This window comes from Epargyreus clarus, unplaced genomic scaffold (genome assembly GCF_041222505.1).
Source record: "Epargyreus clarus isolate Ecla_fem2 unplaced genomic scaffold, WU_Ecla_fem_2.2 ptg000010l, whole genome shotgun sequence".
NCBI lineage: Eukaryota > Metazoa > Arthropoda > Insecta > Lepidoptera > Hesperiidae > Epargyreus > Epargyreus clarus.
The window spans coordinates 4,653,649-4,677,413 of NW_027332218.1; the positions used below are offsets into that span (position 1 = coordinate 4,653,649).

At 35.8% G+C, this 23,765-nt stretch overlaps 2 protein-coding genes across 9 annotated transcripts in view; one reads left to right on the top strand and one right to left on the bottom strand.

Moving 5' to 3' along the window:
* Positions 1-13,029, bottom strand: part of pyd (zonula occludens-like protein polychaetoid) — a 157,725-nt gene extending 144,696 nt beyond the window's left edge. For 7 of the 8 annotated variants that reach the window (XR_012102657.1, XM_073077153.1, XM_073077152.1 and 4 more), the window contains exon 1: positions 12,721-13,029. Coding sequence is in view for 7 of the 8 variants with exons in the window: in XM_073077153.1 (XP_072933254.1) it covers positions 12,721-13,012 (292 nt within the window). In the remaining variant the exon portion in view is untranslated. The remainder of the gene's footprint in view (positions 1-12,720) is intronic. The other variant, XM_073077154.1, reaches the window with a different exon arrangement.
* Positions 13,030-14,259: 1,230 nt separating this feature from the next.
* Positions 14,260-23,746, top strand: Atu (Another transcription unit). Its single transcript, XM_073077165.1, has 12 exons — positions 14,260-14,445; positions 14,839-14,935; positions 15,172-15,792; positions 16,011-16,111; positions 16,515-16,679; positions 17,224-17,356; positions 18,104-18,143; positions 18,772-18,986; positions 19,522-19,684; positions 20,573-20,788; positions 21,344-21,503; positions 21,986-23,746. The coding sequence occupies exons 1-12, from the start codon at positions 14,418-14,420 to the stop codon at positions 22,171-22,173; spliced, it is 2,127 nt and encodes a 708-aa protein (XP_072933266.1). The 5' UTR covers positions 14,260-14,417; the 3' UTR covers positions 22,174-23,746.
* The last annotated feature ends 19 nt before the right edge of the window (positions 23,747-23,765 follow it).

Consider the following 23,765-nt stretch of genomic DNA (forward strand, 5'->3'; position numbering starts at 1 on the left):
AACACGGTGATTCATTTATTGTCGAGAAATTTGAATATTACGAAAAACTTAGTTTACCAGCTTTTTGCTTCTTTTAAAACAATGAATAACATAGGTCAACAATTTTTTTATTTTTTTTTGTGCATGAGTTTTACTTAATATATTCTGATTATATAAGCAAATATATATAAAAAAATGAAATTACAAATCGATAATATTTGCTTTTATAGAAATTAGAGCAATTTAACATTTTTTTATTTTCGAGTCCAATAAAGTCGGTCTTGGCGCACTAACGTTGACAAAAGAGTGGCAAGGGGGCGGAGTGTAATGTTTCTTGCATCGCTCCTTGTGTACGAAAGTAAGTGATTGCTTATTTCAGTGGAATAACGTAGTTCATTTTTTTTTTCGTTGTATCAGTCTGTACAAAATGACTTCGAGAAGTTGTAAACGAGACGCCGACTCATTTTATTATATTTGCGGCGAATTTATGAAAGTAAGAGAGAAATAGGACGATTTATGTACAAATTTAAAGATTTCCAAGGCATACCAACTTACTTCCATCTGTATACTGTATACCTGTTAAAAATCAAGATAAAAAATGGGCCTCACATATTGTGTCAGGTAACACTTGCGGAAATATTCTGGACGGTGAGTTTATATTCATTTTTTTATCTTTATAACTATTTTACAATTACTTTATATAGTTATAATACGGTACGTTTTATTGTAGGTTGGTACCGAGGTGAAAAAAGAGCAATGAAGTTTGCAGTGCCAAGAATTTGGAGGATAGGTACTCAGTAATCATTGCATAGATTGTTATTTTTGTATTGTGAATCCACTCAAAGATAAAAAATCAAAGAAAACATATTATCCGGATCTACCAACGACTGTTTAATGTTCATTAATAAATACTTGCATTCTATTTTGAAATTTCTATTATAAGAATGTATCATTAATTAATGTTTGTGTATCTTTTAATAAATTAACTGTGTCCATTTTTCATGTATAGGATCTATCATTGAGCGTTTCCTATCTTTAAAATTATATAAAACAAATTGTGTGTGATATATTATCGAAATTTTTTAATCGTTTAAAGGACCTATTGCTGCCATTATGTGTAGAATATGACATCGTTCAAATGTCCGCACGACTTTTATGGTTATGGTCTGCAAAAGGCAGAGTTCTTATGGGCGACGGGAAATCGACTGTCTCAGATTCTAGTGCACACGCACGGACAGCGGCGATGTTTTCGGCAAATCTTCCGTTTCGTTGATATACGGATGTTAGTCAATCATTTAATGACCCAGTAGACTTCAATTTATCCACCAGATTGCGAATAGTCCTCTCGGTAGGACGATCATGGCGACCACGCGGTAGCGGACGATTGTAGCACGCGTTGCCCGAACAGAATAGCTTTTTGATACAATAATTTTATTATTTGTTCGTGTTGTTGAATGCTATAATCATCCATGGTAATTTGGCAAAACAAACTGAATAAATTAAAACTAATTTGACAGATGTTGCTTCAGTAAGATGACCGTTATCAACTTTCAAAGTTCGGAAGTCCTTGTTAGAAGACCCTATATTTTCATTAATTTGAATTTTCCAATTTGTACACATAAAAGTAAATTCAGAACTGTTTTTTGTTCTTTTTCTTATTTCTAGGTATAAAAGGAATAAAAATAACGTATGTATAACCCATGCTCAAAAATTCTGTAGACCGGTGTAATTTATCGGTTATTCACCACAGTCCACAATTACATAAAAGTGCTAAATGCGGATTGATAGACTTCACACTCCTTTAATAATTTAACAGAGAACTCTTGTCTTCTTCACAGTTATGGCGATTTATAATTATTTTCAAATAATTATAAATATTCACATAACTTCGAAAAATCAAAGGTGTTCAAAATTCGAACCTCGAACTCCCAGCGCAACAGGCCATATTTCAAAGCACCTACCACTGCTTAGATGTATGGCTTAAAGCCACTGAATTATCATCCTGCCAATTGGTTTCATAATTACAAGGAATGCCAAGAGAGCGCGGATTCGCTAATTCGATTAGTACCGTCGCCACAGGGTGACCTAATTACAGCTGGTTCCATTTAGTATATTAGATTTTCTGCTTAGGTGCCTGCTCTGCAGGTCAAAGGTCATTTAAATGGACGGAAATTACCCGTTTGTTGCATGTAAATTGCATATAGTAACTTGATTAAGATAAAATGTAGTGTACAGAGTAAGGAGGATTACTGTATTTGAAGTTTGATCTTACTTTTTCCTGATAACTAAAAAACGGTCCTTCTAAAATAACAAATCTATTAATAAAACACGAATCTATGTTTGCGTTTTGGGTAAATATTCTTGAAATACGAAAATGTTGATTTATAAAGCTTAAAGTGAAAACATTGTTATACAAATAGAAAATATCTATCCGTCGAATCTCCATCGAAGACACTGTATTTAAAGAGGAGTATATTCCAAGGATATAATTAAATGGATTAAAAAAATAAGTGCATTGAACAACTTTCCTGCAATTTTACAGAATATGTTACTACGTCCGGTATGATAGTCATAGTTCTCACATGTATTAGCTTAGCAATGTGATAACTTGCTGATAATGATTATACCTACTCGTAACAGGAAACGAGATAGTAAACACAAAGAATTGCCTTTGTCTTGAATTTAGTTCATAAATCAGATAACATTACACAATATTATTGTTGTGACCGTTTTTATTTGCAGTTATTAAATAAGAGATAATTTGGATCGTACAATGTTGGCACTTGCAATAAATAACTTTATGTTTACTTACATTTTCACACCACTGTGTACACTGTACCGCTGAAATCAGGTATAATATAAATGGGAACTTGGGCGCTAGTAACATTTCAATGCGCCCAAAACAGTCGTGTTTCTCTTCAACTTAAACATAATATTTAAAAAAAGGTAGTCTAATTAATTGATTTATTAATTAAGGATGTAGTAAGTATATAGATTTTGAAACAATAGAAAGTAATGCATTTATTTATTTAATTAAATCTATTGAAGTAACTTTCCCGTAACGACATAAATATGATCAAATGTCTCAGAGTCCATTAAATTTGTTTTAAAACCTTATCATAAAAATAACTAAATTTTATTATCAGAGTATGTGGAGACTTCGTAGGTACCGATCATACCTAACAAATAAAAAGGTTATCAAGCTTTAGAAAAAATATACCGATAAACTCGTCGCTGGGTGTACGAAAATATATTTGTCTCTAACGGTAACTTTTAAAGTATTGTTTACATTAGATTGAAGTTCCGTTTACTTATGTTAACAATATTTATAAAATTGAGACCATTAGTAGCATTTTGTCATCCAGATAATTAATCTTTACTTAAATAATTATTCATCCTCCTTTGATGTTTGTTAAGAAAAAAATAACTCAATATCTATGCACAGTGATGCGTTTCAGCCAGTACCGGTAGATAATTAAGTATTATTTTTTTAATTTTCTACGGTGTTAACCCGTCGGGCGACGAACTCTGCACGCACGCTTTGTAAATATCGTTCGTTACACTTGACGCCTATACTGACGCGAAGATGCTAAAGATATGCTATCCGCCATCACAAATCGATTTGGGGAACCATCTTGAGAGGAATGGATAGGGTTGGTCATAAAAAAGCGTTTTATTTTTATTTAATGATAGTAGCCAACGGGTAGGCATAGATATTAGACAGTAAAAAAACGGCCTTTAGTGTCTAAACACTCGCATTAAGGGCCCGTTAAACAGGGGTTAGGTTGTCGTAAGCGAATTTGTTCATAGGTGAATATAAGCGTCTAAAACGAAAACTTAATCTTATAGCTAGTTATATCATTTCTTTGGTCCATGGACAATCATATTATGTGTTTATATACACTCTTAAATAATATAACGGAAATTAAAGTAATTTACAAATTAAGTAGTTTACACTTAATAATAAGTAGCTTTACATAATTATGATTGAAGAGAGAATGATTGGAACGCAAACGTTAAATCAATTGAACGACAATTGAGACAGAGGTGCATGAACTTCAGTAATTGGACAAACTGCTTGAACTTTGAATAAATATGTGTAATTTTTGAATAGCAAGCAGTCACTAATCACAAGTAATTATCAGTATTCACTATGTACTTAGTTACGACAGATTTTTTTATGCGCAGACGAAATTGATCTGTGACTCATAAAGCCTTTTACAAGTTTGCGTAATATGTACCTATAAGAATGGGATTTCATATATTGTTTTTTTTTATTGTATCATACTATTGTATAGATATGTACCGGTATATTAGCTGTATACTGGTAGATGTTTAATTACCTGCAAATACTATATTTTTGGCTTGTTTAGTATGCCTATTTAAATCCTTTACATATTTGTCTGTATGCGGTAAATGCATATCTTAGGATCTCAACGTGGTTTTCTAGTCTATGCGCTTGTTAGGCATAATTGGGATAAATAAACATACAAATTATTAGATAAGCCACATATAATTCGCTTATAATTCAGTGCCTGCGTGACGCACGTATCTCCGCGTGATGGTCTCACGTCTTCATAGCTATGTTGTATTAGATAGAAACAGACTGAGACAAATTGCCATAATTGCATTTTATTACGTGTACCTCCCCATTATGTACTTGAGACAGGTTCATTAAAAAATGTTAAGGTTTAAAATAATTTCAACCAGTCCAATGCATTATGAATATTTAGTTAATCATAACGCATCATACAAAGGTAATAAAAAGTGAGCTTATTTAAATTATAGATGGAGAAATTCCTCTTCATTGATCCCGAAAACTTATTCAGTTTAAACCTTTATTTTTACACGTTTGTTACATACTGAAATTTGTACATTTTAACTTATGCCGTACTGATTTTATATATAAAAACCTCTGCTGTTTGGTTTGCTGACTGGTTGGACTGCTTTTTTTAATTAACTTAGACTTTGGTGCAAATAGTAGTACCTATTATAATCATAGACGTAGTGTGGGATTTAAAGCCTACCAATATCTAATATTAACAATCTTTCCACATTTCACACACATAGAATAGTCAATACCCTAGATATTTCATGACCAACCTCGATAAAAGACAATCAGATCATGACACACTATAGCATTCCAAGACCACATTCCACACACTAGTTGAACAAAAAATCTCGATAAATACCTCAAGTTACAGACTGAAGGTTCCCATGGCAGATTCACACGCGCCGTCACACCCCGTGAGCAACGCAGTAATAGTTTCTTAAATTGCCCTCGACAGGGTTGACCGGAGTTTGAACCCGGCAGTTCAATTAACTATTTCTATGACAGCCTAAATTCGGATTAATACTTTATTTATGGTGGAACTACAAATTTGGTTACATTGCGTGAATTTCTATCTGTTCTAACACTTATAGCTTTGCGAATACTTACTATTTCACAGTAGAAATGACCTCAAATCATCTCAATTATAAAAGATAGGATTAGCTTGAAATGTACCTGTCAAAATGTAATTACCTACTCAATGCTTTTCAACTTAACATTATCCTAATTTGTTAATTGTTTCTGGTTTTTTTCCGTTATTTAAATTAATAGCAAAATTGTTTCATTGCTTAAGACTATATATGTCAACATGTTATGATTATTATATTCTTCAAGGAAAAAATGTAATTGGTTGATAATTACTGAATAAAAGTATCATAGTTAACTCGCGTATTACTATTAATAACCAGGGCAAATTACCGATTAAATTGTACAAATACAAGTTATCAAGGAAAATATCATTTTTACAATATGGAAAAGTACATAAATTCATTAATCAAAAGCAAAATCATAAAATGCCAACCAGTATTTCGGCTTGTTTTAATTAATAAATTTAGTAATTTAAAATTTTTAAAGCGATTCATATTATAATAATGCTTTATTTTAATTGAGTTTGAAATAAGAATTAATACATAATTATCAGTAATAGCCGCAATAAATACCATTGCAAAAACAAATAAACAAAAAAAGATACTTACCTAAAGCTAAAGTTCGCTTCTTAAAATATGTTGAATTTGATCATTTGAGTTATAACGATGCAAGTCCAAAAAAATATGCAGCTGCTTACAAATGTTTCGAAGTGCGCAGGTGCATTCAAGCAGATGCTGTGTTCGCAAAATGCAAAATTAATACTTTTCATTGGTTCAAAATTACCAATATGGATGTGCACTTTAACAGCGAGTGCCATTAGCAGTGGCGTAGTGAGTTACTTTTTGTGTTTGGCTAATATTTTATAGGTCAACGTGTAACAAATGGGAATTAATGATGTTCATTGTATGATATAAGAGTATGTAGTTAATGAAGTACATTACGAAATAAGAAGTAACTTGATCTTGACGGAATGCAAAGGTGCACCAATTCTTATCTTCTTTAGTAACATTTAATTGACGTTATTCGATAATGTTCATGTTTATGTAGCGAGAACATTACAATGATCATCGTCGACCGATTAGGTACTGTGCCACTACTGTGCACGGGTCTCTTGTCCGCCACATAGGCCAAGTAGGTATGGATTGATTTAACAATAATGTTGGTTGGACGTAAGTACAAAACAGGTTAACGGGATAATTATACCTTGATTTCCTGATTACTGATGTTAAATGCTACTTCGATGTACAAAAGAGAAAACCTGGAGACACTTGGGGACGTTAACCAAGAACAATGAAAACCACCCCATTATCCCAGCCGAGGGAAATTGTACCGGCATTGATTAACGTAACCATTAAGTCTCAGGTTGTACCATGTCTTTTGTTTCAGTCTTCCACAATCTGTCTAGCCTTTTGCCTTGTCGGGAGAATCTTAGTTTTTTCTTAATTTCCGATGACTATTGCATATTTGAAAATTATTTCTCGTGAGACTTTAAGACTTCCTATCCTTTTAATGCGCATCTTTATTACCTACAATTAAAAAATCTGCCGTTTAAAAACTCAAAACTCGTAGATGCTGTTTTAACCTTTCCTTGTACGTATTTTATTAAAGGAAATGAATAGTTGGTCTTATGAGCTTGTGTAAATTAAATCATAATAAACAATCATATTTCTTACATATAGCGTAATTATCTACCAATTTACATAAGTGTTCATTGCTTATATCATCATCTTCGGTTGTCAAGTCGGCAAATGCAATTCCGATGATGCAATACCCATTAATATCTAGGACATTAAGCATTTGTTCATTCCACTAATGTTTGCCGTTACGAGCGGAAAGTTTGTTGTGCTTTGTGACAGGACTTTGCTCAGAAATTATGTATAGCGTAAATTGTTAGAAATACTAAATTACTACGCTAGAGTGGAAATGTCCATTCCTGAATTTATTAGTCTTTCATTCAAACATAAGTTGGTTATTTGATTGAAAATACCATAGTTAGAATAGCCTCTACACATTTGCAACACTAGACGCGGTGCCTTGAAGTAGAGTATCTTTTCTCGCTTTGTGAAGAGAAGAGACCATCCGGGAATATCTCAGATAATTCAGAAAAAAAAGCAATACTTGTCCTCATGTTTCGGTCTACATGATAATACATGAAAAGGTATAAAATATGAAATAGCTCACTATATGTAACTTTTTAATACCTGTATTCACAAATAAAGAGATTTGATTTAATTTGATTTGATTTGATACAATAACAAACATGTCATGATAGAATTTAGCTCTCAAGGGATACAGCATGCGGTCAAACCTTAAGTATTCTTGCCTCTTTTATGCTTAAAGCTAACTTACAATAGCTTAAACTGACACATTTTTCATTTACTATTCAATTCCTATCATATTGAAAATACTAAATAAACATATACGTAAACTTGATATGATTTCACTAATAATATACATATATACCAGAATTAATACACAACAACACAACTTCCGTAATTAAGTAACTTCGGCTCCAAATATGCCATTTCTGCGAAACTTGAGCCGTTGCGACATTGGTTGACATTTAATTTTCGATAGTGTTTGCAGACTGAATTAGCAAAATTAAGTTGTTATTGTATTTTGTGACATAAACACAGTGGATTTCATGCATGGGGCGTCACGATTATGCTCTTAAAATATGTATATTAATAAACAAAATAAATGTTTACTCAGTGGTCGAAATTCGACCATAATAATTATTGCAAGTTTTTAATTATTCTTATTGGCAACAGATTATAGCGGTTAAGAAACTCGGTATCTCGATCGAGGGGTCCAAGGTCCAAATCCCAGGCTATCCAATCCCACCTCTGATTTTCAATACAAACTAAGCTTAAACGGTGAAGGAAAACATTGTAAGGAAGCCTCTACACCTGACATTTAAAAAAAAACCTCAAAGGTATGAGAAGTCTACCAATATGCATTTGGCAATCCTTCTCATTTTGAGAGGAGACCCGTGCCCAGCAGTGGGACAATAATGGGTTGATAATGATGATACTAACTTATCTTGCCAATTTATATATGGTTGCTAAATTACTATTGTGGTTTTATAGATACTAAACTTATCAAAGTAGATGTTGAAATAATGTTTAATGCTATGACATATAATGCTATTTCTTGTTCCTGCCAATTTCCACGGTGGGAAATCGATTCATGGAATAAACTAAAGCACGCGAGGAATGTGTAAAATAGATACAAAACGACGATGCACTTCGAATTGAATTGAAAGCGCACGACAATGGACAAAAAGTTTATAACAAATTGCAAATAGACATCATACCTACCAACATTATACGTTGATGCAATCATTTCTTGCTATAGTTTTTATAGGATCATTTTTATATCATTTCTAGCCAATGTTGCCATTAGAATGTCCTGTTATATTTGAAAACAACATTTTAAAAGCAACAATTAAGTTGAATCCACAGTAAATGTTTAGTAAATAATATATAATGGTTTTTGGGTTGAAATTATTAAACCATATACATAGTTGTCAATTAACTGAATAAAAAAGATACAAATAAAAGAACGCAATTTGCAATTAAAACAAGTAAAAAGAGACAACTTTTATCGTCACATGTTGCAAAATCATATCGTGTGACCTTTGCTTTAACCCTGACCCGGAAACCGAAATTACTTTCGTGCATAAGTAAGTATAAGTATTCTTTCATTCGGGGAAATGCATTACGGGGTTAACTGCCTTTTAGGACATATTAATTTAACGATTACCATACCATAACATTTCATACAGAAATAAGCAGTATTTTGTTGAAACATGTAAACATTCGTCTGTAGCAAAAAGAGTTGCTTATTGTATTTCATATTTATGTAAAAAACTCATTATGGTCAGTAAAATAATTTGCAAATCTAAATAAAAATGAGAATTTATTTTTTATTTCATAACTGCTATTTTAAAATATAAAAAGTTTGTAAAAATCGGTCATTTCTTTATGATTTTTGGAAAATAATACGTTGTTGTAATAATACTAAATATCATTATTACAGCTTAGTGACCAGAAAGTACAAAATTTTCAGCAATTCAAGCAATTTAGGATCGTCCGAAAATTTGCCATTAACAAAATCATATGCCGCTTTAACCTCTTATTTAAAATCTTTTAACTTCCTTTAAGTCCTTAAATAGCTCAATTCGGATAGGCTTTTGATGTCCACTAACCCCTTAACATGAGGTGGACTGCTCATTTGCTATTCTGTTTTGTTACATAAAACCTTTCAGACCGAATCGCTATTGTGTTGCAGTTGCGCTGTTATGCAAACACTAAAAAAATAGATGAAACGAAGTACCTACCTTCGCAGTTGAACCATGAAAACAAAAGGTATTTAAGTATTGATGGGTACTTATCCTTTTTTTTTTTTTTTTTTTTTTCTCGACGGGGAAACCTTCAAAAGGTACCCGACGACGTGGGAGCGACGCCGGGTTATGTGGGATTTTTACCGCACTAAAACCCCCCCGGTGGCCATCCTCAACGCTTGTTGGAGAACTCCGGGATCTCCGACGGAACACAACCGGAGCCCTCCAAGCGCGATGCCCCGATCGGGCTCTACCCTGGAGGAGCAGTTTTCGCTCCTCCCACACCATGTAGTGTTTACGACGGTATGCGACCACACATACCGCCGTCCTTCCCGGGGTCGCTAGCTGGACGGTTCGAGCTCCCACTCTTGCCGCCCGCAACCCCGGAAGCCCCCTTTTAGTCGCCTCCTACGACAGGCAGGGGATACCGTAGCCCTATTCTAGTCCCGGAACTACAGGGACAGATGGGTACTTATCCTGAGTACTTAAGTAAAGATATACCTTAAATTTAATCTATATTATATATAGCAATGATCGATTCCAATACCGTTTATACGATCACCGTAAAACTCGGCATATCTATTTTCTTATTCCTGAAAAAGTGTGTTATGCAATCTTTATTTTAGGTTTACTCTAACTGGACATATTACTACCACTTGCTTAAATCTCCAGGCATTGACGAATTCGCGTCCGGAAGCTATATGGGTGTATCCCTAAAGGCTCTTTCTCACTAGAATAATCGTCTGTAATGTAATAATCCAAGGGATTCCATTTTGAGACTAACGTAGCAAGTTAAAACAGTAGTCTCACTAACGTGGTTTGGCTGATAAATCTTGTAATAATCCAAAGAAATCACGGATTTTTTAATTACTGCCATAGTACCAATCATTATAGGTTGCGGTGCGCACTGTAATGTTCGGATCTCTGTACTCACGGCCGTAATGATCAATGACCTGTTACATTACAAATGAGTTTTGTGAAGGAGTGCCCTAAACCGGAAAAATACGGGCTAGTCTATGAATAGAAGTTGTAGCTTATCAGCAAACAATTTGCTCAGTTATCACAAAGTTATCTCACTCGTTTCCGAGAAAGAGACGTCTCCTCGAGATCTTAGAACAAAAAAGATCATCGTGGGTTCGTCGAACTAATTGTGTACATTACGATATTACGTTAAGTTAAGTTATTAAATACTGTAATTAATAAGTTATTAAATACTATTACGTTAAGTTAAGTGATAGTAAATTACTCACTTATTTCTTTCTAGTCGTCCTTATTGCAAGCTTTCCTTATTACGATTTTTGTTAGTAGGTTTTTACTAGCGGCATATCAATGAGGTAATGTATGTTCAGATTTTGATAAAAAAAAAATAATCGAGTTAAAATAAAATCATTTACATGCATACGACACGTATTTGCTATCTAAAGTAATAGTGAAAGTCGCTAAAAATATTTCCGCATGACCTTAAGATTGTAACAATAAAATGTAATATGAGCATTGTGCACCTATTACGAGTAGAATTAACGTAATCTAAACATGATCTACTTTCATGTGCTATACCGCATGTCAAATCTAGTCTAAGGAACTGTCTACTGGTGAATGTATGTTACTAATTAGACACGCGGGTAAACGTTGCAAAAGAAATCTCAACGTTTCGTATAAGATATGGTTCTAAAAGATAATAAACTTTTAGCCACTATAAAAACTATTACTATAATATTTTTATACTAACATACTTTTACTTAGTATTCAATGTTAGTATTTACGAAAAGAAAAAATATTTATTTGGATCGCAAAGTTTGGTGATTCCAATCCGATCGTTACGAAATGTACGTAACTTGCTAGACAAACTTCCGAACTTTTAATGGTCTGAGTGGTTTGTTGAAAGTTCTGGAAAGATTCCGTTTGAATTGTTTAAGCTCATACCATAGCCTCATACTATAGGTGTATAAAATAACAGATACGGGTTGAAGGTAATTTATATATTTTTTATATTTATAAGAGGTAGCACTATACCTACGTGCTACAACACATCCGAGGGTAAGTTGGCGTTTTAGATAGAGTAATGATGACATTAAGTGTCTTATTGGAGTTAAGATCACAAACCTCCGAAAAACTTGCAGATCAAAGTAATAATATTTTGATTTATCGGCGGAAACACCGCGACGAAACGTAGGTGTCTGAGATTTCTGGATAATCTCCCGAGATGTTCTCAAATGGACCAGCGTTGCAGACTATATTTTAAAAGTCTTATAATTCTGAAAAGAAAAACATAATCGCAAAGCTGTGTGAAAATAATGATGTAAGTCGCATGAAGCTGATATTTACATACACCTTAAAAAATAAGCTGCAAAAAGCTACTGGCCTACAGAAGCTTAATCAGTATAATCGTGATTCATGAGTAAGGACTGTTTTAAATGGCACAATAGAGGATTGATTCAGTCACAAAGGCGAGGTCAATTTCCGAACGCACCCGCATAGATTTTACGACCTTTAGTTAATTTCGCGGTTCACTGACACTCACCGCTTAATTTTAAGTCTACGGCTCCATCCATAAAGTTCGATACAGTTTGAAAATATTATTTCATTGTCTCTGGAAGTCTCGGGGGCCTCCCCTTCATTTGGGTAGTCCACGGTCCACATGCAATTTTTCAATCAGTTGTGATGATGAGGTGATGGAAATATTGTGGTCATAACCGTTTAATGATAATTAATAAGATTTCCAAGTAATGTGTAACTTAAATGTTTATTATTTGTACGTTTGTGAACACGATTCTTTGTGGAAATAATGTTTGCGAATACAAAAAAGAGGCACTACCTAGTATATTACCTAGGCATATTCAAAGTCAAAGCAAAAGTGGGTACTTACACAATTGTTTTACAGTTTACACCATATACGAAAGTTGTTTTTCAATCGGGATAATTATTTACCAAAATCCTGAAACTGTTCGAACTTTAAAAGACTTACGAGAAATCTTACCATTAATCACGTATCTCTGTCTGTCATTCATAAGCTCCTTCGACAGTTTCGGGCATTCCTTGTATAGGACCGCACACAACTCTTGCAACTTTACACCACTTTGTTTACTAACAAGCTCTATGAAGTAATTGCATTTATCACTATCAACTGCACCGGTTATCAATTCGAGGTCGTTTAGGCTAAACAACCCTTTTTTCACAAGCACATCTAGTATATTTGTATCGCACAGTTCGCGTAACAAAGTAGCTTTGTGTTGTATAAGACCGGCACACACGTCGCCGGCCGCCGCCATCGTTCAACTAAACGCGCGCGCGGAAGAAAAAAATGGTTGCCATTGAATCGGCCCATTCAAAGTGGGAACAGATGCAGCGAGCGCAACTGTTTACTATGCCCAAGCTTTAGACTACTCGAGTCTCGATGTCCGAAAACGTGAGCGGGCATCGATATGATACTGATAATGTAGTCGCTCATCTTACTTTAAAAGTAACGGAATATTTTATCTAAGATGACATTTCATTCTAAGCATTTTAAAGCCTGGCATAGTTGTAATTATTATTTTCTCAATCTATGTTTACTCACATTAACTGTTATTGCAGATAAATATATTTATTTTTAATGTTAATTTCATTTTGGTAAAAATATTATAAGTAAGTAATACAAATACTATAAACTATAATACATATATACTTTGAACATAATAAAATAAACTAATAGGTAGTCATAGTAGGTAGTTAATTAGGTATACAAAGCCGCACCGCCCAACATTAAAGTATCAAGAACATCTACTTGTACCACATATAATTATATAAATTTACATGAAATTTCTCATAACGCAAGACTTTCAAACGAACTAGCAAAGTATTTATTTGGTAAATAACATGCCAAGAAAAATGGCGGCAACAGTTTACTGAGTTATGTTCTACTCTTCCGAATTTAGTAAGCACATTATTTAAAAAAACATCTTATATTTGTTCCTGGATGGATTCCTGATATTATGATTTTTATTCTTTTTCCGCTTTGCCAATTTATTACAACCTGAGATTACAACTATCTTTAAAGATACTTACCTCGGATATGCCTCGGATAGGTATTACTTACCATTGATTTTACTATAAAATCAAAGGATTTCCTATAAAATCAAAGGATCCTTTTATTTTTCATCTGATTAAATTACTTACAAACTCGTTATAAATTAAATATTTGCGTATTATCCTGTTAATTATTCCATGATAGTCAGTTTGGTTCGAATAAAAAGCGTCTTTTCTTATAGTTATTTCCGAGACGAGTAAGTTTGATTCGCCCGCCATTTTTTTTTACTTTTTTTTAAATTAATCTTCGTTCAAAAGTAGGATAATAATACATGTGAGGTTATAAACATCTTTGTTTTGTTTATGTATACTATATTATTGTAAACTAAAATACATAATTGAATTAATTCTGTGTTATAATTTTAATAACATTGCAAGAAATTTGTACAACAGATAAAAACAGTAAAGCTTTAACAGAAGTGTACGTCACGGCTGTATGGCGCCGCAGACAGTTTGCCACACGTCAAGTCGTCAACCGAGTCAAGTTTTGTTTGTCAAAGCCCAAATAAATGGTATAACATAACCTTTAACAATACTGAAAACACTGTATTTTTACAAAACTACGCCTATTTGTTTAGTAATTAATGTGCTAATAGTGACTTACGCAAGATGGCTCCAAAAAAAAGGAATAGTGCCGGTGAGTATTCTACGTTCTACGTTTAATTTAAATATGGAACTTGTTTATATCGTTAGGCTCTTAAAACTTTTATAAACCGAATTATTCAATTATTTAACTACACGATTACGCTACGCTCAGAAATGCCTATAAACAACTAATCTTAGAGGTTATCTGCAATCAAACCAATGTAGTTTTCGAATTATATTCAATGGTATAGTGCCTCTCAATACAATTGTTGTGTTTATTTGTATGTTACTTAATAAATTGCTTACCATAACCATCCGACAGTTTCTAACCTCCTCGAGCTTTCTTTTGTATTGTACGAATGGTAGATTGCATGCCTTTTTTCTACTTCAATCTTATTAAAAATGTTAGACATAAAATTACAATTATCCCACCTATAATTTGCAGACACAGACTCGGGATCAGATTCAGATAGTGCATCCAGTGGAAGCCGTAGCAAGAGTGGCAGTCCAGCACCATCTGGTAAAGAGGGAAGTCAATCTCGGTAAGGACTTTTTTATTTTAAAATTTGTGTATTAACCTGTGATGTGAAATTATGTGTAATGACAAATCGTTATGGGTATAAAAAACATGTTCTGTATAACAAATCTTAAATGCAACAATTCGACACAGTATTTACTTGTCCTAGTTGTAAAAATCTCCACAAAATTTGTTAATACTCTGACTTTTTGTCATAATTCTGTTATTGTTCTAATATCACATTAATTCATATTTTTACAGATCAGTATCTCGCAGCCCAGCTAAATCCGGAAGTGAATCTCCCAAATCAAATCGATCAGGACGCTCCAGGAAATCCTCAAATGCTTCCAATGCCTCTCGTAGTAAATCGAATTCGCCAGCAGCTTCAAACAGATCAGGTTCTGCACGAAGCAATAAATCTGGGTCTTCAAGTCCTAAATCACGGGCATCCGGAAGTCCTAATCGTGCATCTAAATCAAGATCTCGAAGTGGGTCTCGCAGATCTCGGTCCGGGTCTGGTAGTGCTCGGTCAGGGAGCAATCGCTCTCGGTCTCAGAGCCCAAAATCAGCCGCACAAAGCCCAAAATCGAGGTCGCAAAGCCCTAAATCCAGATCCCAAAGCCCTAAGTCTCGATCACAGAGCCCTAAATCCAGGTCTTCTAAGTCTCGGTCTCAAAGCCCTAAATCACCAGCTCCTAAAAGTCGGTCTCGATCTGCCAGTGGAAGTCCTAAGAGTAGGAAGAGCCGGTCGAGATCTGGAAGTGCCTCGTCGAGGTCCAAGAGCCCAGTTGCAAGACAGGATGTTGCGGACAGCAGATCAAATTCACCGAACCTCATGATTGATGATGAACAGGAAAAAGAAAAGTCTAGGAGTAGATCAAGGTAAGGATGTTTTGTTCTGAATCATTCAAGACTATATTTATTTACCAAAAAATACATACAGGGGAAAATTTATAAAAGCGGCAAGATGTATCTAGATTTTCAAACTTGATTTGATTTGATTTGATTTACATTTTCAAAAAATTTTATAACATAGAGTACATCAAATTTTCCACTAGTTTATTTATGGATGTTTCAAATATTCTGATCAAATATTTCAGATCCGGATCCAGGCATTCAAAGTCAAGATCAAGGAGCAAATCTAAGTCCAAAAGTCGGTCTAGGTCACGTTCGAAAAGCTCTAATGCTTCAGATGCAGCAGGTGAGTGGTTCCTTTATCCAACTACAAGGGAGGATTATGATCTTCGCCAAAGTCTTGAATGTGTATTATATTCCATATTAGAAGTAGCAAAGGATTACTCGTTTAAATTAAACATTAATATAATCTGAAGTTTATTGATAGGAGGTAGGAAGGTTGAGAAGTGTTTCAGAAACCAAAGTCATTAAATGAAAGTTCAGTCTTTTAATGAAAGAAATATATTATGTATTTTTCAGATATATGGTTGACTTGTTTGACTTAATTGTGTACTAAATCTAAATTTGGTGCCAAGCTATTCTAGAAAGACAAAAATTTAAGCTTAGCTTAGGACAGATTATTGAGTTTGATAGAGCTAACAATATTTTAGCATTTACTGCTTCAATAATATACTTTTTTTGCCATTAAGGAGATAAAAAGAAAAGGGCTGTTCTATCAGACTCCGAGAGTGAAGGAGAATCTAAAAAGCGTAAAAAAGACTCGGACAGTGGATCGGACACTAGTGGAAAACCCAAGAAGAAATCTAAGAAACTTATTGACTCAGACGATGAGAACCAAGAAAAGACTGATACTGGTAAGAATTGCAACAATTATTGTTTAAGTTGTATACATTAGTAAAGGGGCGTAATTATAGCTTTGTTAAGGGCCAAAAGCAAAGGTGTAGTTCTATGGGTTTCTATGTATATATTACATGGAAGTAGACAGTTATTTGAAGCCAGTCAAATAATATGCATTTTATTATGGCCTTAGTTTGAAACACCTTGGCGTTTGCTTTAATCACCCTCTTCAGACCAGATAATAGATATTATGCCTTTTGGAAGCCTGATGTAGGTATGTCAGTGGTGTTTTAATTACTGTGTGTACAATATAGCAATTATTAATTGATGTGTGGTATTTAAACCCATTACTGTCTCCTTACTAGGTACACGTCTATTCTCAGAATGACAAGGGTTTAAGACATAGTCCATCGCTCTGGTTAACTGTGAATTGGTGGGCTTCATACACTTTTTTAGAACACTGGCAATTTTTTAGAACAGGCGGAAACCTCATTATATTTACCACGAAATCTTCTACTCCATTTAAACATATTCTAAGCTTGTTTCTGTTTCTTATTCTAGTGACAGCGGATGCGTTGTTCGGCGACGCGTCGGATATAAGCACGGATAATGAGGGGGAGCGCGACAAGGGCTCGGAGCGATCGCGATCACGTTCCCGGTCGCGCAGTCGCAGCCGCGGCCGCTCTGACGACGAGCGACGGTCTGGGGACGAAGCACGGGCCAGCGGGGAGGAGGTAAGAGAGGACTTACTATTTTAACTCATATCCTAGTGATGACGGATGCCTTGTTCGGTGACGCGTCCGAAATAAGCACGGATAATGAGGGGAAGCGCGACAAGGGCTCCGAGCGATCACGATCACGTTCCCGGTCGCTAAGTCGCAGCCGCGGACGCTCGGACAACGAGCGACGGTCTGGGAACGTGGCACGGGCTAGTGGGGAGGAGGTAAGAGACTACTTACTATTTTAAGCTATTTCCCCTATCCACGGGAACACTGCCGTCAAACTGTTTCACAGTTTGGCAGACTAATAATATATGTGTGAATGTACCTTATGAGAGAAAGTAAAAAAAAGCTGTCTCTCTGTCTCATAACCCAGTGACGGCAGACGCGTTGTTTGGGTCTGACATAAGTACGGACAATGAGGGGGAGCGCGCCAAGTGCTCTAAGTGGTCTACGAGGCGCGGGCTAGCGGGGAAGAGGTAAGAGAGGCCTAATTATTTTAAGCTCTCATTCTACCTCATACCCCAGGGACAGCTGACATGTTGTTCGGCGATGCGTCCGACATAAGCATGGACAATGAGGGGGAGCGCGATAAGGGCTCCGAACGGCCTAAGATGCGTGGGCTAGCAGGGTGGAGGTAAGAGAGGACTTGCTATTTTTAACTCTCTTTGTCTCATAGCCCAGTGACGTGTTTGATGATGATGCGTTGTTTGGGTCTGAAGGCGACGGTCTGGGGACGAGGCACGGGCTAGCGGGGAGGAGGTAAGAGATGATACATGAGAGATATGAGACATGGGGCTCTTTAAGTGGGGTTCAAAAAGACCTCTCCTTTAAAGTCTGCGATGCATTGGCATGTCCATAGGCGACGGTGACTGCTTTCCATCAGGTAGCCCATCTGTCTTATCGTTATGTATAAATGATAAAAAAAAACTTGTCATATATCTTTATGAGACCATTATATCAATACTGTGATTTTATTAGAGATGAGTGAGTCAAATAGTGCGGTAAAAACGTGCCGGTAAGCTAGTAAGTCAGTTCTACTAACCTCATAAACCTCATTTACTATATCAGCTACAGTCATCATAGGTAGTAGCTTTGATATACATAATTGTGAGTAAATAAGTAAAATGGGAGTGTCTGATACACTTTTTGAACTGTTGGAATGTACCAGTAACCTAGTAAGCCATAGAAAATGCAAACTTGAATGTTTCGTCCTCACATATAGAAAAATAGCGAGAGATAAATGGAAATGCTACTATATTGAATCACAACCTTATTTGAAACAAATTATTTGTACATTCATTCCTATCTACAATAATCGCTTTACCTAAAAAAGGAATAAAAAAATAAGGGAACATTGTAGTCAGTTATTAAATGTTTACCATTTCAGGAAGCACCACAAAAACCGGAAGAGGAAGAAGAACAAGAGATCCCGGAGACCAGGATTGACGTGGACATGCCCAAGATCTGGACTGAGCTAGGCAAAGAGCTACACTTCGTTAAGCTACCCAACTTCCTGTCGGTGGAGACGAGGCCTTACGACCCTAATACGTATGAGGATGAAATTGATGAGGAAGAAACATTAGATGAGGAAGGTCGGGCGAGGTAAGACAACTGTTATTTTGTGTTGTAGAGTAATTTTTGGTATTTGGTTATTTATTTTTAATTACTCCATTGGTCTTTTGTGTAAACTAAAATTGCCATCATAATGGTAAGTGGTATGAGAGTGTGAGGCGATAGATTTTCTTAATACAGGAGTAATAGACGGCATGCAGTCCACCTGATGGTAAGTAGCTATTGTCACCCATGGACATCCATAATCAACCCCAGATTAGGTTCCTACCTGCGGTCGGCCAGAGATGCGCCGCTACCCCAGAGGACGAAACTGGAATGCTGTCTTGAAATATTTTTATTGAATAAGATGTTTGTTGTTGTATATTCATGTAACCAATTCTAGTATACTAATTCTGATATCTCGCTTTGATGCTTTCTACACTCATAACGATTCCTTATGTCGTACTCAAAGTACACAAATACCTAGACCCAGAACAAAGATCTAAAATCATCATTCAGATATCTGCCTGACCGAGGATAGAATCCAAATAGAATCAAACCAGTGATCAAATAATTCTATCCACAGGTTAAAACTAAAAGTGGAGAACACGATACGATGGCGGACGGTGTTCGACAAGGAAGGCAACGCGGTGAAAGAGTCAAACGCGCGGATGGTCAAGTGGTCAGATGGCAGCATGTCATTGCATCTCGGCTCTGAAATATTCGACATGTATAAACAGCCCTTGCATGTGAGTTGGAATTGCTATAGTGATTGGTTACTGTGCTATTGTTTATTTTTGCCTTGTTAATACAGTCGCACTGCTGTCTTCGAAAGGTCTGCATTGTAGGTGTGTAATCCGTTTTATCTTGTGAAGGTGGTAGAACCCTTTGTGGTTCGACTCCGGCGGCACCACCGCCACACCTATTTCTACCTAATAACAGCAGTGTTAGGCGCTGCTGTGTTCCGGTTTGAAGGGTGTGGTAAGGGAGACAGACTTTTCCGAGGCGTTCCAGCTTAGTCTTCAGGAGTAGCGGCGCATCTCTGGCCGACCTCAGGTAGGAATATCTAATCCTATCTGGGGTTGATTACAGATGTCCATGGGCGGCAGTAGCCACTTACCATCAGGTGGACTGCATGCTCGTCTGCTACGCCTATATTATAAAAAAATAAAACTAAAGATTCTTTTATTTTCTGTTACTATATTGTTAACACGATGGTCCATTTTGAACGGTATTGAAGAAGAATGAACAATTTCATTGTTACTCCATTGGAGGCATTCGAAAAATTTGTACATCAGTTTTTTCTTTGAAGAAAATGTCAAATTTTATAATGGGGAATTACGGACAACTTTGGAACTTTCGGCGCTACATCTGACAACGAAGTTTCGTCAATGTCAGAGTAAAGCTAATTTGAGCGATTTAGTTAGGCAAGCGTAGGTACTAAAGCGTAGGACTAAATCGGTATACCAGTTAGATTTTTCTTGATAGATTATTATTTTATTGACATTTTTCGTACATAGAAACGTTAAATTCAAATCATTTGGACCGCACAACCCTAGTTCATTAAAAGACATAAATGTCTGCCTATGTTCAATGTCTGTTTTCACAACGCTAATTTAATTCCATCAAATCCCCAGGGCGACCACAACCACCTCTTCGTGCGCCAGGGCACAGGTCTGCAAGGGCAGGCGGTGTTCAGAACGAAGCTGTCCTTCCGGCCGCACTCCACGGAGTCCTTCACTCATAGGAAGATGACGCTGTCCCTGGCGGACCGCTCCACTAAGACCTCAGCTATCAAGATCCTGTCGCAAGTTGGTGCTGATCCGGATGCTGATAGAAAGTACCAGTTGAAGGTGAGGGGTCTATTGTTACTTTTGTTTGGAAAGACGTTTTTTACATTTATAGATTCTCGCTAGGATTCCCTGTGTTGTGGTTGGCGTGAACATATAAAGACGAATATAAAAACAACCAGACTCCAGAACAGATATCTAAATTCGTCATTTTAATATTTGTCTGGCTAGGGATGAAACCGGGAACGCTTTGTGTGTCAGACCAGTATGTTATTGGTTTGGTATGGTAGATCGTACATAGTATTGTAGATACATTGAAATGATAAAATTGATTCAATATGATTTGTTACAGATATACATTTACTAGATTGTGTTTATTATACACTGGCTGTGGGTGATGGTATTGACAATTTGTCTGATGTGCTGTAGATTTATTATAATGATGAGGATTGTTACTAGTACGATTAGGGTTTGCGAAACATAAATTACTTAATGCAATATTTTTTCAGTTTACAAGTTTTTCTTTCACTTCCTTTATTAATATAATTTTGGTTACGTAAGGTTACGTACAGTTTGTCTTGTTGTTTGTATAACGTAATATAATATTGTGACATGCAGAAAGAGGAGATGGAGCTCCGCGCGGCGATGCGGTCCCGGGGCGTGGGGCGGCGGGCGCGGCGCGCGGGCGGGGCGCGGGCCGCGGCCAGGGATGATTCAGAGGACGAGGGTGGGGTGTCACTCGCGGCTATCAAGAACAAGTACAAGCCGGGGCAGAAGGGTACGTAGCCCTGTAACATCAGGATATTGTTGGCTTGGAAACAAAGTCTTAGTCTAGAGCAACTTTTATACACACTTGTGTGTAGTAGTGGGTCAAATTTAGGAGGTCTCTAAAATGTTAAAATGAAATGAATTCCAGTTTGACAGATATAACGATATTGAACTGGATAAAAGATATTGTCCACGATTTCATTATCACTTGCCATAATGGTAAAAGAAAAAATCATCATGAGCGAGTGTATTTTAAATGAAATCAATGTGAAGCCTACCAATTTACAATTAATCAGTGTGATGGACTATAGCCTTTTAATTTTGAAAAGGTGACTCCCGCTCAACTGTGTGGAAGTCAAGGGTCGATGACGAAACATTTTCACATGACAACGTCTGCTTGGGTCACCTTGCTAATTATTTATAGTTTTAGTTTTAAAAAATTACACTCATCATATACCCCGAGCGCAGCTTTATATTAATTATGTTCCACAGCATCAGCGGGCGCAGCAATCTACTCGTCAGAGTCGGACGCGTCGGACGTGGAGACGCGTCGCGCGCGGCGGCTGGACCGCGCGAAGGCGCTGAAGGACTCCGACGACGAGGGCAGCGACGACGCCGGCGACGCGCGCACGCCGCAGCGCAGCCGCAGCGGCTCGCCCTCCGCCAGCGGCAGCGAGTGACGCGGCTCTATAGGACAACAGCGATACAGGATGTTGCGAAGAATTACAAGTTTCATAGACAATTTAAGGAGTGGGCGAGAGAAGGGATATGGATTATACTTTTTGCGGTTTTAAAAGCGTAACCCATTAACCATGAAATTAAAAAATAACGTAGCAAGACCAGAAATTCTAATGAAATAATGTCGGGGAGGAAAAGATGACTCACTCTTTTTATTCTAAGTTGATGCCCTTAATATTTTAAGTTGAAGGAATATAGGGGGAAAGGAAATCACAATTTTTAGGACGGACTTTATTATAGAGTAACAATTGAATTAAATCAAAAAATAATTTAAAACCTTAAAGGAATCAGATTGAAAACAGTATGTTATATTTTCCCTGTACGGAATAGCCTTCTCTTTTTTATTTTCCTTATTTCAATTTTTTTATCACCACAATGCTAAAAATACAAAATACATAATGTATTTAACACTCACAGACCAGCAAACCCAATGAAATTAAATGACAATTTACGTATCTAAGAATCTTTAAAATTTATGCATTTAGCTAAATACAAAAAATGAGTTTTAATTCATCTTAACTTACGTAACTACCGTCAGGTACAGCTCATTATCTCAAAATATATGTACCATGAAGAACGAATTTGACACAGTTAATACATAACTTTAAACCATTATACCGTGGCTGTACCAAAATGCCATTTTCATTTTCTCGAGGACATACGAGGCAAGGAATAATATTCTTCCTTAAATTAACTATTGTTTACATTAAGCTAATATGTATCCAATACTCTAGTTGTAGGTACTAGCCATGTATGAGCAGTGTACAAGGTAACCTGGTTTGCTTACTACATTTGTAAATTTTACACATTTTTTTCTAATAAAATGTTCATAATTAAGACAGCATTCGTCATTGCATAAATGAGACGATAATTATAAACAAGGGCTTAGATGAACTAATTAGGTATTATTTTATAGGTCATACCAGCTGATTATAAAAAAATCTTATATATAAAGTTCTCGCGTCACAATGTTAGTTGCCGTACTCCTCCGAAACGGCTTTACCGATTTTCACCAAATTTTATAGACATATTCAGTAGGTCTGAGAATCGGCTACTATCTATTTTTCATACCCCTAAGTGATAAGGGTTGTTCACCCTTAACATTTTTTTTATTTATATGGCAACAACGTTTGCCGGGTCAGCTAGTATAGTAAATAATTATTAAATATATTTGTACCTTTAAATGTGTAAAAATTGCCTCCAACCAGTGTCAACAAAATTATAGCGAGCGTTGTCGCTAAGGGACCTATTTTACGATAGTTAAATTATATTAAGACTCAAACGGGTGAATACACCCGATAATTACTATTACTTAAGTTCTGTAAATATTTACTTATAAATTGGTTAATATGTTCATTGTATTAAAACTAGGATAGTGATTATGTTTGTTATGAAAATAAAATACTTGACTTCTATCAAATGTTTTATTATAAAAAACCCTGTTATATTAAAATATGGTATGTACCATTCTGGTCACGTGTCCAATATCGACATCACGTATCGGAAGTCCCTCATCGGACAAGTTTCGATATCA

Excerpts from the sequence above, each read along its gene's own strand:
- Atu (XM_073077165.1), top strand. The coding sequence starts at position 14,418 with ATGGCTCCAAAAAAAAGGAATAGTGCCG. Across the intron at positions 15,793-16,010 it reads AAGTCTAGGAGTAGATCAAG|ATCCGGATCCAGGCATTCAA; the intron begins GTAAGGATGTTT and ends CAAATATTTCAG. Across the intron at positions 16,680-17,223 it reads CCAAGAAAAGACTGATACTG|TGACAGCGGATGCGTTGTTC; the intron begins GTAAGAATTGCA and ends TTCTTATTCTAG.